The sequence below is a fragment of the Lithobates pipiens genome, unplaced genomic scaffold (assembly GCF_037356315.1).
Source record: "Lithobates pipiens isolate NorthernLeopardFrog02 unplaced genomic scaffold, aLitPip1_a1.2 Scaffold_10, whole genome shotgun sequence".
Taxonomy (NCBI): Eukaryota; Metazoa; Chordata; class Amphibia; order Anura; family Ranidae; genus Lithobates; species Lithobates pipiens.
The window spans coordinates 14,871,950-14,889,449 of NW_027507686.1; the positions used below are offsets into that span (position 1 = coordinate 14,871,950).

The following is a 17,500-nucleotide window of genomic DNA, read 5'->3' on the forward strand; positions in this document are numbered from 1 at the left end:
TATATATATATATATATATATATATTTATATATATATATATATATATATATTTTTTTTTTATTTTTTTTTTACATCCCTTGTAATAGAAATAAAAGTGACATAATTTGTATTTTATTTTTTTTTTTTAAAGTAGTGTAAAAATAAAAAATAAAAGGTAAAATAAGAATATATTTTTATATATAATATATATTATTATATAATATTATATTATATATAATATCATATATATTATTATAATATATATATATATATATATATATATATATATATATATATATATATATATATATATATATAGTATTATATATAATATAATAAAAAATAAAAGGTAAAATAAGAATATATTTTTATATATAATATATATTATTATATAATATTATATTATATATAATATCATAATAATATATATTATATATAAAAATATATTCTTATTTTACCTTTTATTTTTTATTTTTACACTGTACTTTAAAAAAAAAAAAAAATACAAATTATGTCACTTTTATTTCTATTACAAGGGATGTAAATCCCTTGTAATAGAAAAAAAAACATGACAGGTCCTCTTAAATATGAGATCTGGGGTCAAAAAGACCTCTCAAATTTACACTTGAATGCAATAAAAATTAAATGTTTTTTTTTTTTTTAATTCCCTTTAAGAGCTATGGATGGAAGTGACATTTTGAAGTCACTTCCGCCCTGCAATGGTATGGAGCTGGGTGGTGGCCATCTTCCCCCTCACTCGGCTCTATACCAAGCCAGAAGAAGGATCCGATCGCCTCCGTGGCCCCGGTAAAGGGGCGGAGGGCACAGGAGCGCGGCGGGAGGGTTGGCCACTCCCGCTACCGATAAAAGTGATCTTGCGGAGGATCTGCTGCAGAGGCCACTTTTATCTGAAAATAGCTACTGCCATAACAATGCAGAATGAAACTTTAACAGGCTGGAGAACCATGGAAAGTTCAATAGCGGATCTAATATACATCTGTGAAGTCACTTTTTTTTGTAGACTATCAAAGCTTTAACTTACAGTGCCTTAAAAAAGTATTCATACCCCTTGACATGTTCCACATTTTGTCATGTTACAACCAAAAAATGTAAATGTATTTTATTGAGTTTTTATGTGACCAACACAAAGTGGCACATCATTGTGAAGTGGAAGGAAAATGATAAATGGTTTTCAAAATGTTTTACAAATAAATATGGGGGGGGGGGGCATTTGTATTCAGCCCCCTTTACTCTGATACCCCTAACCAAAATCTAGTGGAACCAATTGCCTTCAGAAGTCACCTCATTAGTAAATAGAGTCCACCTGTGTGTAATTTCATCTCAGTATAAATACAGCTGTTCTGTGAAGCCCTCAGGGGTTTGTTAGAGAACCTTAGTGAACAAACAGCATCATGAAGGCCAAAGAACACACCAGACAGGTCAGGGATAAAGTTGTGGAGAAGTGTAAAGCAGGGTTAGGTTTTAAAAAAATATCCCAAGCTTTGACCATCTCACGGAGCTCTGTTCAATCCATCATCCAAAAATGGAAAGAGTATGGCACAACTGCAAACATACCAAGACATGGCCGTCCACCTAAACTGACCGGGCCGGGGCAAGGAGAGCATTCATCAGAGAAGAGCCAAGAGGTCCATGGTAACTCTGGAGGAGCTGCAGAGATCCACAGCTCAGGGGGGAGAATCTGTCCACAGGACAACTATTAGTCGTCTCTCCACAAATCTGCCCTTTATGGAAGAGTGACAAGAAGAAAGACATTGGTGAAAGAAAGTCATAAGAAGTTGCGTTTGCAGTTTGTGAGAAGCCATGTGTATTTTAATAAATAAATTTAATAAAATAAATTGTATTAAATATTACATAAAATCATGGAAAGAAGCAAAAATGAAAATTTTCTGGTGTCATTGAGGCTTTGGCTTCAACACTTTTAAGGCACCAAAAAAAAAAAAAAACCTACAATTATAAAACAATTAATAAAATGTATTGTTTTATAATTGTAATTTTTATTTATTTTTTGTCATTTTTGCTTTTTCCCATGATTTTATGTAATATTTAATACAATTTATTTTATTAAATGTATTTTATAAAAAAAAAAATGTATTTAATTTTTTTATTGTTTTAGAATTGTAACATATTTTTTTTTGGTTTGGTGCCTTAAAAGTTTTGAAGCCAGAGCTTTAACTAACGCCAGGCCATTTTTTTGGACAGCACTGTATATATTGTATTTATCATGCCTTGCTTTTATGTAATATTTAATAATACTGATTGTTTTATTATTGTAGTTAAATTTTTTTGTGGTTTGGTGCCCTAAAAGTACTGGGAGCCAAAGGCTCAAATAATAACAGGAAATATACAATGACACCCAAAAAAATGCCTATCTGCCCTGCTTTTACCATGATTTTTAAGTAATATTTAATAAAATTGAGTGTTTTATAATTGTAGGTTATTTGTTTTTTTGGGGGGGCTTGGTGACTTAAAAATTCTAATTTTTGGATTCCATAGGTAATGTGTACATTTTGGGGATGTGGCCGCCTCGGCTTACTCCAGACCTTATTGGCTACAATACTTTCCGAATAACCAACAAGAATAAAAATATAGAAATGAGTCTAGCTTCTCGGTAATTTGAACTTTCTCCGGAGTTCCTCCTTGATCCTTGCGGTTGGGGGTAAGTATCTGAGCATTTTTTTTTTGTTTTTTTCTGCGCGGCGTCTTTGCCGGAGAATTTATGGCTCCTCGTTAGCTCGGCCAGATGTTACTAACCTTGCAGCAGGGTGGATGTCGGCGGCACGGTCTCAGGGACGCCTTCCTTGCTGTAGATGGTCTGCTGAAATTCGGGGGCGCAATCATTTACGTCTGTAATCACCACCGCAACCTGCAAGACATTTCCATTAAGCGCGGAAGAGTTCCAGCAGAGCGCAATAAACCGGACACTAATATCTTGATATAAAAATGAATCAGTGAGAGCCTGCTGCCGGCAAACAGGACAATAAAGCATCTGCTTGCACGTCAGCGATGTGATAGGGTCATAAAGCGGCTCCCTCCGTGCGTGTACGTGCCAGAAAAACTACAAGGCCCCGGCATCGTCACAGACAGGCCGTGTCTCCGGGAAGAGCTGTGCGACTTAAAAAGACGACTTTGCCATGTGGGGGCCATTTTATCTGCCAATTGATTCTTTTTAAAAAAGCTGAGAAAATCAGCTTTTTTTTCATAGCACAAGAAAGGTGACAGCGTGTTTTAGAACCCGCAGACCTTGTGTCACTGCCCCGCCTCTTGCTGCCCTAGGCAAGACTACATTTGGGTCCCCTCCCATCTAAATTTGTCCCACCCCTTGCTGTTTAAGATCCACATGTAGGCTACACCTCTTCCTATTAGAGCTCCACCACTTCAGAGGTGGGGGGAGAGAGGGGGGTGAGAGAGAAAGAGCGAGAAAGGGAGGGGAGGGGCAAGACAGAGGGGGTGAGAGAGAGAGAGGGGCGAGAGGGGGTGAAGAGAGAAAGGGGGTGAGCGAGAGAGTGAGAGTGAGGGGTGAGAGAGAAGGGGGTAGGCAAGGGGTGAGATAGAAAGAGAGAGAGAGAGAGAGAGAAAGAGGGGGTGAGCGAGAGAGAAAGAGAGGGGGGGGTGATAAAGAGAGAGAGAGAAAGAGAGAAAGAGGGGGTGAGCGAGAGAGAAAGAGAGGGGGATGATAAAGAGAGAGAAAGAGGGGGTGGGCGAGGGAGAGAGAGAGAGGGAAGAGAAAGAGGGAGTGAGCGAGAGAGGGGGGGGAGAAAGAGAGAGAGAGAGAAAGAGGGAGCGAGAGAGAGAGGGGGGAGAAAGAGAGAGAAAGAGGGGTGAGCAAGAGAGGGGGAGAGAGAGAGAGGAGGGGTGAGAGAGAGAGAGAGAGAGAGAGGGGGTGTGCGAAAGAGAGAAAGAGGGTGAGCAAGAGAGAGGGAGAGAGAGAGAAAGAGGGGTGAGCAAGAGAGAAAGAGAGGGGCAGAAAGAGAGAAAGGTTGTGTGAGAGAGGGAGCGAGAGAGAAAGAGGGGTGAGAGAGGGAGAAAGAGAGAGCAAGAGAGAAAGAGGGTGAGCGAGGGAGAAAGAGGGGTGAGCGAGAAAGAGAGAGAGAGCGGGGCAATAGAGAAAGAGGGGTGAGCAAAAGAGAGAGAGAGGGTGAGAGATAGAGAGGAGGAGAGAGAGATAGGGTGAAAGAGAGATGGGGAAGAAGTAAAGGCAGAAAGAGGTAAGGGGGGTGTGAGAGAGAGAGGGGTGAAAGAGAGAGAGAGGGAGGGAAATGAGGTGGTCGGAGAGAAAGAGGGGGGTGAGAGAGAGAGAAGGGGGTGAGAAAGAGGGGGTGAGAGAGAGAGAAGGGGGGTGAGAGAGAGAAGGGGGGTGAGAGAGAAGGGGGTGAGAAAGAGAGAAAGGGGTGAGAGAGAGAGAGAAGGGGATTAGAGAGAGAAGGGGGTGAGAGAGAGAGTACAAACATACATACGGTATAACCTCGCTATACACAGTGATCGGCCAATACCTAGCATGCATTCTGCACCTACCTCCGCAGTGCTGGTCAGGGATTGGTGGTCTTCACTTGCTCTCACCAGGAGCAGGAACTGATGGGGCTCCGTCTCATAATCCACACTCTTTGTCATCGATATCTCACCGCTCAGGTGGTGAATGTTGAACAAATTGTGAGGGTTTGACACCAAACTGTAGCTTAAAGTCCTGTTCTGGTGGGAGAGCGCCAACACTGCCCCCAGTCTGGAAGAAGAAAATGTGGTTAAAGCATTCAGTCTAAATCAACAAAATTCCATCTTGGTGCGGCAAAACAAAAAGTGGTGCAAAGTCTTAGTTCATTTTCTTAGAATTCAGCCACAGACTGAGCAGAAAAGCATGTCCCCTGCTAGCACAAGAAGAGAAGAACCCTCGTTGTGTGTGTGGAAGCAGTGGTCTCTCTGCTAAGGTCTAGGAGAAGTCAAGGCTGGAGCTCTCCGATCAGCAGGGAGCGTGAGTTTTGGTAATTGCTTCAGCTGTTACAGGTTCTACACACTCTTGCCGAGCTCCAATGCTGTCCCCAGCTTCCTGTTCTGTCGAGTGCTGCCGGTCTTCTTTGGGGGTGAACGACAGCCAGCGTCATTCAGCCCATTCAATGTGAGCGCAACCCAAAACAGACACGCCCTCTGTGGGGTGTCATCACGCTGATTGGGGTTACAGTACTCCATGACTAGGTGGCCCTTACTTAATAATATGTGCATGAGGAAGGCCTGGCTCTTGAAAGAAGGGGAAGGAAAGTAAGTAGACATGTGCCATTCGTTTAGCTTTTTTAACAAATTTTGACAAATTTGTTAATTTCCGAATTTCCGAACTTTGAATTTTTGAAAATTCTAAATTTTTGAATTTTGAACATTCTAAATTTCTGAATTTTGAAAATTCTAAATTTCTGAATTTTGAAAATTCTAAATGAACGATTTTTGAAAATGTTAAATTTCTGTAATTTCAGAAGTTCAGAATTTAGGATATTCGTCATTTAGAAATTTCAGAAATTGGAAAATTTCGGAATTTCAAAATTTCAGAGATTCGGAAGTTCCGAAATTTTGAAATTTCGAAATTAGGAAATTCAAAAATTCAAAAATTTGGAAATTTGAAAATCCAAAAATAAGAATGAAAATCTGAACATTCAAAAGAATGAAAATTCAAAAACCCGAAAATCTGAAATAATAACTAACTAATAATAAATATTAAATTATAGGTATTGGAATTTCCTTTCAAATTTGTCTGTTAGTGAACATATATGAATGAATTATCTGAAATAACAAATGCCGTATCTAAATGAATGGAATATAAGGTTCTAATAATAATAAAATAACAATAATAACAATAAAACCTTATATTATTATTATTTATTATTAATTTGTTCCATTCCATTTGTTTAGATACAGCATTCGTTATTTTGGATAATTCGTAACTTCAGATAATTTTGTATGCTTAACGTTCACAAACAGCCAAATTTGAAAAGGAAATTCCAATACCTATAATTTAATAGTTAATTGTTGTTTTTTTATTTTTATTTTACTGATTTTTTTTCTTTTTTTTAGATTTTCAAATTTTTGGATTTTTGAATTCCTGAAAAATCTGAAAATTCGGAATTAAAAAATTCAGAAACTCGGAATTCGAAAATATGCAAATCTGAAAATTCAGAAATTCGGAAATTTGAAATCCGAATTTTCGGATTTCTGAATTTCCAAAAAAACGAATGAAATGAAAACAAACACATTTTTTGTCAGTGCACATCTAAAAGGTAAGTCTAGGGTATTTTAGTTATAAAAAAATGGAGGGGAGCAGGGTGGGGAAACCGAGCTGGAGCTCCACTTTAATGTTAAAGAATGACGTTTTTTTAACATTTTGGATAGAATGGGAAGTGTGGGGACCTCTGTCTAATTTTAAGTGATTTCTGTGTCAAGGTTGTGGGGGGGGGGGGTGTACCCTCACTTCCTTTGTGGTCACCAAAAACAAGAAAAAAAACAGTACTGCCCACATGCCTTGGATTTCTATCACAGCCAGCTGGTTACACTGTTAGCTGGTGCTGGTTGAGAATGAGTTCTAGACATGTGCAATTGGTTTAGTTCCGAATTAGTTTTTTAACAAATTTTGACAAAATCCTTAATTCCCTAATTTCCAAATTTACGAAAATTCTGAATTTCCAAAATTTCGGAAATTTGAAATTGCCGAAATTTGAAAATTTCGGAAATTGGAACATTTCGGAAATTCTAAAATTCAAAAATGTGAATTTTCGAACTACAAAACTTTGAAATTCAAAAATTTGAATATTCGAAATTTCACAAATGTAAAAATTCTTAAATTTGAAAATGTGAAAATCCAAGAATAAGAATGAAAATCTGAATATTCAAAAGAATGAAAATCTGAAATTCGAAAACCCGCAAAATATGAAATAGTAACTAATAATAAATATTAAGGTATTTCCTTTAAAATCTGTTAGTGAACGTAACAAGTATGAATGAATCCGAAGTTGCGAATTATCTGAAATAACGAATGCCATATCTAAACAGTTGGAACGTAACGATCTAATAACAATAAATAACTATAATAATAAAAAAACTTTTTATTATTATTATTTATTATTAATTTGTTCCATTCCATTTTTTTAGATGCAGCATTCGTTATTTTGGATAATTCTTAACTTCAGATAAATTTGTATTTGTTATGTTCATAAACAGCCAAATTTTAAAGGAAGTTCCAATACCTATAATTAAATAGTTAGGTATTATTTTTTAATATTACTGATTTTCTTTCTTTTTTCAGATTTGCGAATTTTCGAATTTCTGAAAATCTGGAAATTCAGAAATTTTAAAATTCTAAATTCGAAAATTAAAAAATGTGATAATTCGATCATTCCGAATTTTCAAATTTCCAAATTATCAAATTATCGAATTATCAACATTTTTAATTTTCAAATTTAGAATTTTTTAAATTTCTGAATTCTGGAGTTTTTGAATTTCCAAAATTCCAAAATCCAAATTTTTGGTTTTCCGAATTTCAGAAAAAAAACAAAACGAATGAAGCGAAAAACGAACACATTTTTTTGTCAGTGCACAGGTCTAATGATTTCCAGTTCACCAAGCTCTCACATGGGCGAATTGCGTTATAGGGAGTTCCTCTATGGGTGGAGGACAAAGCTGAAGCCATTTTCATTCATATCAGGTTGACATACAATGTGAGGACGGGAGCCATTTTTCTGGACACAGGAATTTAGGGAAACTCGGTTTCACTTCTGGTAAGGGTTGACCAACATGGATCAAGGATATCTAGATGACTTACACTTGTCCCGCGGGTGTGTTCTCCGGAACGTAGACAGTGTATGATGCGTTTCTGAACTGTGGAGGTCGGACACCAGCAACCACCGAGACAGTGACCGCAGGACTTCTCTTTCCGGGTCTATCAGCGGCTTCTACTGTCAGCCGGTACTCCGCATCCTCCTCTAGGCTCTTGTCTGTGGTCATTATGCAGCCGGAGCTTCTGTCCACTGTAAACCTGCCCCCTCCACCTGGATCAAAGATGAAAAGACATCATACGCCCATTAAAAAGTGTCTCTAAACCCCCAAATAACAGTAATGTCATATATTGTAGCATACTAGTCCCTAGACGTGGTAGATACATTTGTTTTTTAATGCTTTCATTCATTTATTTTCACCTGGTAATCTTGCAATTGCTTCCTGTCCCTGGGTGACTACACTTACTCCTCCACTGTATCTATGGAGGAAATCGTGGTTGTTACCCAGGGATTGGGGGGCTTGGCAGTTTACAGAAGGAAAATAACATACCGGTAGTTCATACATTGTGCAATTGAGCTCACAGGAGGTGACAAGGGTACTGCATTTCCAGCAAGATCAACAGGTATTTTCTGTACTTGCTGAAAATGCGCTTAGTCTGGAAAAAAAAATAAAAATGAATGCAGCCCCCATATCTAAGGACTGATAAACTGCTCTTGGGTTTTGATATCCTTTAAAGTCTGCCTATACCATAGTAAAAAAAAAAAACATTTTGCATGCATACTCGGCAAACCACCAGTCCACTAGATGAGGGATTGGGTATTATCAGTACTACATTTTGGGCTTAGCTCTTGGCAGTGGCGTCGCTAGGGGGTGGCTTTTGGGGCTATAGCCCCGAATCTGGGGCCCATAGCCCCGAGTCTATGCAGGGGTCCCCAAGGGGAGGGTTGGCTCTCTGGGGACCCTGATGTAAGTGGGGGGCTCTCTGGGGAGCCTGATACAAGGGGGAGGCTCTCTAGGCACCCTGATTTAAGGAGGAGGCTCTCTGGGACCCTGATTTAAGGGGGAGGCTCTCTGGGACCCTGATTTAAGGGGGAGGCTCTCTGGGAACCCTAATTTAGGTGGGGGCTCTCAGGGAACCCTGATGCAAGGGGGAGGCTCTCTGGGGACCCTGATGTAAGGGGGGGCTCTCTGGGGACCCTGATGCAGGGGTGGCTCTCTGGGAATGCTGATGTAGGGGGGGCTCTCTGGGAATGCTGATGTAGGGGGGGCTCTCTGGGGATATATATACACACACACACGTATATTACTGTATATGCATGTGTATGCCCGCCCAAGCGTATGACTTTCTTTACTACGCTGCTATGGGCTCTAGCCTCAGATCTTTTGTAGACCTAGCAACGCCCCTGGCTCTTGGTACTTATATTTTTTTACCAGGTAAAGTGGATCTTTACTTATTTTTTTAGGAGTTGCCAGAGAATGATGGCACCCCAGTGTGCATGTATGGGAGTCATATCATCATTCACCACCCCGTGGCTGAGGAGGAGCGATGCCAAATCTGGAACAATTGCCAAAGAAGATGGTGGGAGCAGCGGAGGGAACGGCGAAGGGTGGCTCTTAAATGTCAGCATTGGAGGTGGGAAGATATATAGGTAATTCTGCCATAATGTTATGTTGTGCCTAATTGCACATTATGGAAAGAGCTGCCGACCCGGGCCACACCACAGTTCTGCCATTAAGTGATAGTCCACCTTTTGTAGATGTAGATGATTGAGATCTTGTAGATGCAGCATCATTGATTCACGAAGTGCATTATTACTTTTTTCAACGAAGCCTGCAGAGCATTATACTTGTGATCAGTGCATCACAGGTACGATTAACAGGCTCTTGCAACATCCCCCCCGTCCCCAAGCCTTAGGTCTGTACAGATCTGGGTTGGAGGAACTGCAGCTTGACTACAAGACTGCGAGTACCAAATGATTATTGGTTGGGCACTAGGGAAGCACAATCCTACAAGTAAAGACTCATGAGGTCTAAGGACTGCACAAGTACCAAAGGGTTACAGGTTGGGCACCAGGGAAATAGAGTCCTACCAATTGACTGTTGAGGTCCAAGGGTAGCACAAGTACCAAATGGATTACAGTTTAGGCACCAGGGTTGTAGAGTCCTACCAATAGACTGTTGTGGTCCAAGGGCAGCACAACAAGTACCAAAGGGTCACAGGTTGTGCACCAGGAAAGTAGAGTCCTATCAATTGACTGTTGGGGTCCAAGGGCAGCACAACAAGAACCAAAGGGTTACAGGTTGGGCACCAGGGAAGTAGAGTCCTACCAAAACACTATTGTGGTCCAAGGGCAGCACAACAAGTACCAAGGAGTTACAGGTTGGGCACCAGGGAAGTAGAGTCCTACCAATTAACTGTTGTGGTCCAAGGGCAGCACAACAAGTACCAAAGGGTCACAGGTTGGGCACCAGGGAAGTAGAGTCCTACCAATAGACTGTTGGGGTCCAAGGGCAGCACAACAAGTACCAAAAGTTTACAGGTTGAGCACCAGGGAAGTAGAGTCATACCAATTGACTGTTGTGGTCCAAGGGCAGCACAACAAGTACCAAAGGGTTATGAGTTGGGCACCAGGGAAGTAGAGTCCTACCAAATGACTGTTGGGGTCCAAGGGCAGCACAACAAGTACCAAAGGGTCACAGGTTGGGCACCAGGGAAGTAGAGTCCTTCAAATTGACTGTTGGGGTCCAAGGGCAGCACAACAAGTACCAAATGGGTTACAGGTTGGGCACCAGGGAAGTAGAGTCTTACCAATAGACTGTTGTGGTCCAAGGGCAGCACAACAAGTACCAAAGGGTCACAGGTTGTGCACCAGGGAAGTAGAGTCCTATCAATTGACTTTTGGGGTCCAAGGGCAGCACAACAAGAACCAAAGGGTTACAGGTTGGGCACCAGGGAAGTAAAGTCCTACCAAAACACTATTGTGGTCCAAGGGCAGCACAACAAGTACCAAGGAGTTACAGGTTGGGCACCAGGGAAGTAGAGTCCTACCAATTAACTGTTGTGGTCCAAGGGCAGCACAACAAGTACCAAAGGGTCACAGGTTGGGCACCAGGGAAGTAGAGTCCTACCAATAGACTGTTGGGGTCCAAGGGCAGCACAACAAGTACCAAAAGTTTACAGGTTGAGCACCAGGGAAGTAGAGTCATACCAATTGACTGTTGTGGTCCAAGGGCAGCACAACAAGTACCAAAGGGTTATGAGTTGGGCACCAGGGAAGTAGAGTCCTACCAAATGACTGTTGGGGTCCAAGGGCAGCACAACAAGTACCAAAGGGTCACAGGTTGGGCACCAGGGAAGTAGAGTCCTTCAAATTGACTGTTGGGGTCCAAGGGCAGCACAACAAGTACCAAATGGGTTACAGGTTGGGCACCAGGGAAGTAGAGTCTTACCAATAAACTGTTGTGGTCCAAGGGCAGCACAACAAGTACCAAAGGGTCACAGGTTGTGCACCAGGGAAGTAGAGTCCTACCAATAGACTGTTGGGGTCCAAGGGAAGCACAACAAGTACCAAAAGTTTAAAGGTTGGGCACCAGGGAAGTAGAGTCCTACCAATTGACTGTTGGGGTCCAAGGCAGCACAACAAGTACCAAAGGGTTACAGGTTTAGCACCAGGGAAGTAGAGTCCTACTAATAAACTATTGGGGTCCAAGGGCAGCACAACAAATACCAAATTGGTTACAGGTTGGGCACCGGGGAAATAGAGTCGTACCTATAGAGACTGTTGGGGTCCAAGCGCTGCACAAACATGGGCTAAGCCCTTAAGCCCAAAAGACTGAGATCAGGCAGTTGATGGGGCTGTAGCCGTGACCTCCTTCTGCGCTACATTGGGAAGGTTCCCCCTAACGCCCTGTCCTGGTGATACAATGGGAAGTAAGAGGAAAAATCTCTCCAGAAGTGAAGGTAAAGCCCCTCTTAGACAATTATCAACAGAACTAGTGTCCCCATTTGAAGGTTTCACCTCTATTCCTGTTCTGGTGGCAACTGTAAGGCCCCTTTCACACTGGTGTGCTTTTCTAGGGCAACAAAAGTGCATGAAAAACAATTCCCCATTAAATCCTATGCAACTTTACAAACTGCTGATGCGCTGCACTTTGAAAAGTCCTGCATGCTGCATCTTTGGTGCAGTTTTTCAAAAATGCACCAAAAGGCACCTTCCATTGTAAGTCAAAGGGAATGCATTAAAAGTGCATCAGTGTGAAAGGGCCCTAAGCTGCACCAAAGCGCATCAGTGTGAGAGGGCGCAAAGGGAGATTTCCATGGTTTGCTCCTGCATGAACTGTGCCGTCCATCACCTTGATACAATGAACTGTTACCTTCCAGAAGGAAATACTCCACTTCTCCATTGGATCCTTCATCCTTGTCAGTTGCGTGTAGTTTGTAAATACAGGTCCCTGCCGGGGCCAGATGTGACACGGCTGCCAAGTACGGAAATGGCTCCATCGTCCATTGTGGAGACTCATCATTGACGTCGGTGACTGTGAGCTGAAGGTGGATCAGGTGCCAGGCCTTGCCTATTAAATGCAAATCAATAAACAAACGTTGAAGAACAATGATTGTATATTCTCAGTTATTACACATTTTGAGTTATCTTTATAATCATTGCTTGGTACCTTTTTTTAAAATTTTTTGTGTTCCATGTACAGATTCCATGTACAGATTCATATTCCTCCTTGTAGTGGTCACATGCATATAGTTTAGCATTGCTGTCCTGTGTGGGCAAAGTGACAGGTTCTCCTAAAAGCTCACGCTGCTGATACCTTCCCTGAGCCCAATCTCCCGCCAAAATTCCAAAATCCATCTGCAAATCGCAGTGTTGGTCCCCCTGGATTACACTGCTGCCTTATACACACAATGTTCCGGCTCTCTGCACCCCTCCTGCTGGATCACACTGCTGCTTTATACATACAATTCTCCGGCTCTATGCCCCCTTCCTCCTGGATCGCACTGCTGCCTTATACACACACAATGCTCCAGCTCTCTGCCCAGTGTCCTCCTCCACCAGGGTCACACTTCCGCTTTATACACACACAATTCTCCACCTCTCTGCTCCCCTCCCCCTGTATCATACTGCTGCTTTATACACACACAATGCTGTGGCTCTCTGCTCCCCTCCCCCTGGATCACAACTGCTGCCTTATACACACAATGCTCTGGTTCTCTGCCCCCTCCCCCTGGATCACACTGCTGCCTTATACACACACAATGCTCCGGCTCTCTGCTCCCATCCCTCAGGATCACACTGCTGCCTTATACACACATAATGCTCTGGCTCCCTGCCCCCCTCCCCCTGGATTACACTGCTGCCTTATACACACAATGCTACGGCTCTCTGCCCCCCTTCCCCTGGATTACACTGCTGCCTTATACACACAATACTACGGCTCTCTGCCCCCCTCCGCCTGGATTACACTGCTGCCTTATACACACAATACTCTGGCTCTCTGCCCCCCTCCCCTTGGATTACACTGCTGCCTTATACACACAATGCTCCGGCTCTCTGCCCCCCTCCCCTTGGATTACACAGCTGCTTTATACACACACACACACACACAATACCATGGCTCTCTGCCCCTCCCCAAACTCTGCATCACACTATGGCCTTACACAGACTCATCATTGGATCTCACCTCCTTTTCTAGCCATGTGCTCAAAGTCCGTGCTTCCTTTCCACAGTCTGATCAGCACTGCCATTGGAAGTTCCCTCCTTCACCTCCCACTCTCTGCACTACTCCCAGTGTCCCCCTCTGAGTTCACAGGAGCCAGAACTACACAGCAGGCATCGGGTAACAATGCACGCTGACAGTCAGACTTAAGAACAACACTGTAAACAAAACTGGGAAGTATACATCTGCCACAATGTTGATTTACAGCAGAAACCCTGAGGACCACCAAAATTTTCTTGTGGACAATCAGTGGTCCATGGACTTACTGGTTGGGGATCATTGATCTAAAGCATCGTCATTGTTTCTTTTTTTTGTTTTAAAGGGAAAAAATAGCAGACAATGAAAAAAAATGTAAAATACAATATAAAAAATTATCACATATACAAAAAAGCACAAATACAATGAACACTACATGAAATAAGTGGAAACTACCATAAATATACTTAAAATGAAATAAACACGACCTCTATAAATAAAAGAAAGGAGAAGATTAATGAACAATATTGAGTGTTTCCAATTTGCAGTGACGGCCAAATCAGGCATTTTGCCAGTAAATCAGTTACACTGCAATAAACCACTCATCTCTACTTGTTGCAACCAGAGAGTTCCTCCATGACATAGGGGTCAGTGGTGATCCCAGCTGTGGACTTTTTGGGAGGTTTAATTGGTTCAGTGTTCATCTTCTTAAGAGGTATAGGCACACATGCCAAGTTTACGGGATTTGCCAGGGACAGTCCCACATCTTGGCCATCTGTCCCACTGATGCTGTGTCCTGGGATCACAGCGTCAACTTTATTTGAGTAACTGCACATGTGCAGGGCTTAGGGTCACAAGAGGGTTGTCTCTCCATAGGTGGGGTCTGAGTGGGACCAACCTATAAAGGGGTGTGATGGGTGGTCCCTGTAGATTTAGAGGCAAGGGTCTGGGCAGGACCAACCCCGAAAAGAGGGCACGATTGGGTTCACACCCACCTGGAAGGTAGCTGGACAAACTGCAGACCATGGGTGGGGTTTACATTCTTCCAGAATCTGGGACCATGTCGTAAGGGTGTAGGGGCATATACTACAATCACCCAAGGGCTACGCATATTGTTTAGTATATGTAATGCTAGAGAGGACTGCAGACATACTAGAGGAAATGATGGCCAGATATTGTGGAAATGCTACAGGTGATGTTAGAAGCTTGAGAAATACTAAAGAAGGCAACAAGACTGGGAACATATAACATGAGAGTAATAGAGAGATCTTTGCTATTACCAATTTACAAATCAATGATCCCGCTACCAATATAGACTGCGGGGTCCAAGGGCCACATATCAAGTATTAAAGGGTTATAGTTTGGCTGCCAGAGAAATAAAGTGCTACCAATAAAGACTGCTCGGGTCCAAGGGCTGCATAACAAGTACCAAAGGCTTACAGGTTGGACAACAGCGAATTAGAGTCTTACCAATAGAGACTGTTGCGGTCCAAGGACCACACAACAAGTACCAAATGGTTATAGGTTGGGCACCAGGGAAGTAGAGTCCTACCTATAGAGACTGCTGGGGTACAAGCGCGGCAGAACAAGTACCCAAAGGGTTATAGTTTGGGCACCAGGGAAGTATAATCCTACCTATAGAAACCGTTGGGGTCTAAGGGTGCACAAGTGCCAAAGGGTTACAGGTTGGGCATCCGGGAAGTAGAGTCCTACCAAAAGACTGTTGGGGTCCAAGGGCCACACAAAAAGTACCAAAGAGTTACATGTTGGCACCAAGGAAATAGAGTCCTAACATTAGAGACTGCTGAGATCCAAGGGCTGCACCACAAGTACCAAAAGGGTTGTAGGGTGGGCAAGTAGAGTCTTGCCAACAGATACTGTTTGGGTCCAAGGGCTGCTAAAGACCAAAAGGGTTATAGGTTGAGCATTGGGGAAGTAGAGTCATACCAATAGAGATTGTTGGGGTCCAAGGGCCGCATAACAAGAACCAAAGGATTATAGTTTGGGCACCAGGGAAATAGAGTCCTACCAATAGAGACTGCTGAAGTCCAAGGCCGCACAAGTACCAAAAGGGTTATCGGTTGGACCCTAGGGAAGTAGAGCCCTACCAATAGAGACTGCTGAGGTCCAAGCACTGCAAAAGTACAAAAAGATTTACAGGTTGGGCATCAGGAAAATAGAGTCCTACCAATAGGTTGTTGGGGTCCAAGGGCTACACAACAAATGCCAAAGGCTTACAGGATGGGCACCAGGGAAGTAGAGTCCTACCTATAAAGACTATTGGGGTACAAGGGCTGCACAACAAGTACCATAGCGCCTCCAGCTTGGCACAACAGCCTCTACTCCAATCTCTGCTGCTAATGCCAAGAAGTAGAACTAGCACTATCCCTCATAAAGGATCGACAGCATTGATTCATGCCTACATTTCAGCACCCTCTCTTAGTTACTAAGCCACTGGTAGGGAAGTGGCTAAAAATGACGTTGGCAACTGTGTAGCTGTGTAGGACTTCATGACCATGGAAAATGTATTACACTGTAATCTGTGTTTTGTGATTGCTGCCCCCTTGTTGCACCAGCGCACACCCATGACCTAAAACCCTCATCGGGGCAACAAATATTTATGAAGCAGAAGAAATACAGACCATTATTGCATTGCCTTTTCCCTGTTGGCGACCTTTGCTCCGTTATTCAGCTCTACATCGCTGATCCTCTGCCGCAGTTAAAACTCAAGTGTTTATCTACATCCATTATGCATATCTTCATATATATATATATATATTTATTTATTTTCCTATTTGTCCATTGTTGCTTTGGCTATTAATATAATTTTTTTTTTTTTTTAACACAATCCCTGACATTAAACATGTTGAGAAAAAATGCATTGTGAAAGCAAACAAACACACAACCCTGCTCTCGCCTTGAAAAGAATGGGGAATCTGAAGCAAAACAAGTCTAATGATGTGTGCTTTTTTTTTTTTTTTTTTTTTTTTTTTTTTTTTTATTTCTTTTGAGAGCATAACCTTGAATGGGAGATTGTTTTTCTAAGTGATGTAAAAATCACATGAAAATTTGCTTTTTATTACAAAAAAAACAAAAAACAAAAAAAACCAAGGCGAGGTGATTCTCAAAGGGCAGAAAGCATTTATTTTACAAGATGTCCAATATGCACACGGATTGTTAAATTAAGGCCAATTACTTTCAAAGCTTGTACTGCGAGGGGAAGGCAGGAAGAAAATGATCAGCCATGAAAATGGAATCTATACAAATCCTGTATATACAGAATCACATGAACAAAAACAGTACTCCAATGATGCTGTAAATTATGTCTACCATAAAGTAAAATAATTGAAAAAAAAAAAAATCTATTGAACTAAATATTTGCTACACCGACTACACCTTTTGAAATTAAGGTAAAAATACACAAATATAGATATAAATGGGTGCTGCCAATTTTCTACTTTCAACTACTAGACTCGCCGTATGTCTGTCTACATATGAAATCTTTACCGATTTCATATTACTCTTCATATTACTCCACTACTCATACAACTTGTATACAATTTAAACTGTTGTTGGCATTCAAAAAATTATTTAAAAAATGTAATTAAATTCAAGTGCAGCGCTACCCCCGTAGGAGCCACTAGATAGGATGCATCCTTTGTTCTTTGCCTCGACCTTCTCAAGAACCTCATGCCGTCTGACACACCTGATTGAGTGTACAAACATACAATATCACTGAAAGCAACCCAATAGTAGTGCTATATTATTATTCACGATTTTTTTATTCACGATCTATATAGCGCCAACAGTTTACACAGTGCTTTACAATGTATAGGGGGGACAACACAATTACAGCACAATACAAAAGGTACAGGAGGGCCCGGCTTGTAGAGCTTACATTCTAAAGGGTGGGGGTGGTGGTACAAAAGGTAATAGCTGCAGAGAATGATTTGATGGGGGTGGCTCGGGGACAGTTAGGTGGGTGTGGGATATATCAAATAAAACAGGCACCAGGTAGTAAAGACAGTCATAATATACAGTTTCCATGTAGCG

The 17,500-nt window shown here is 41.9% G+C and overlaps 1 protein-coding gene across 1 annotated transcript in view; it reads right to left on the bottom strand.

The window, feature by feature from the left end:
- LOC143927509 (neural-cadherin-like) overlaps positions 1-17,500 on the bottom strand; it is a 189,547-nt gene that overhangs the window by 126,054 nt on the left and 45,993 nt on the right. The window contains exons 2-5 of the mRNA XM_077451614.1: positions 12,122-12,319; positions 7,794-8,019; positions 4,514-4,718; positions 2,753-2,864 (exon numbers count right to left, since the gene is read on the bottom strand). Coding sequence (XP_077307740.1) covers positions 2,753-2,864; positions 4,514-4,718; positions 7,794-8,019; positions 12,122-12,319 — 741 coding nt within the window. The remainder of the gene's footprint in view (positions 1-2,752; positions 2,865-4,513; positions 4,719-7,793; positions 8,020-12,121; positions 12,320-17,500) is intronic.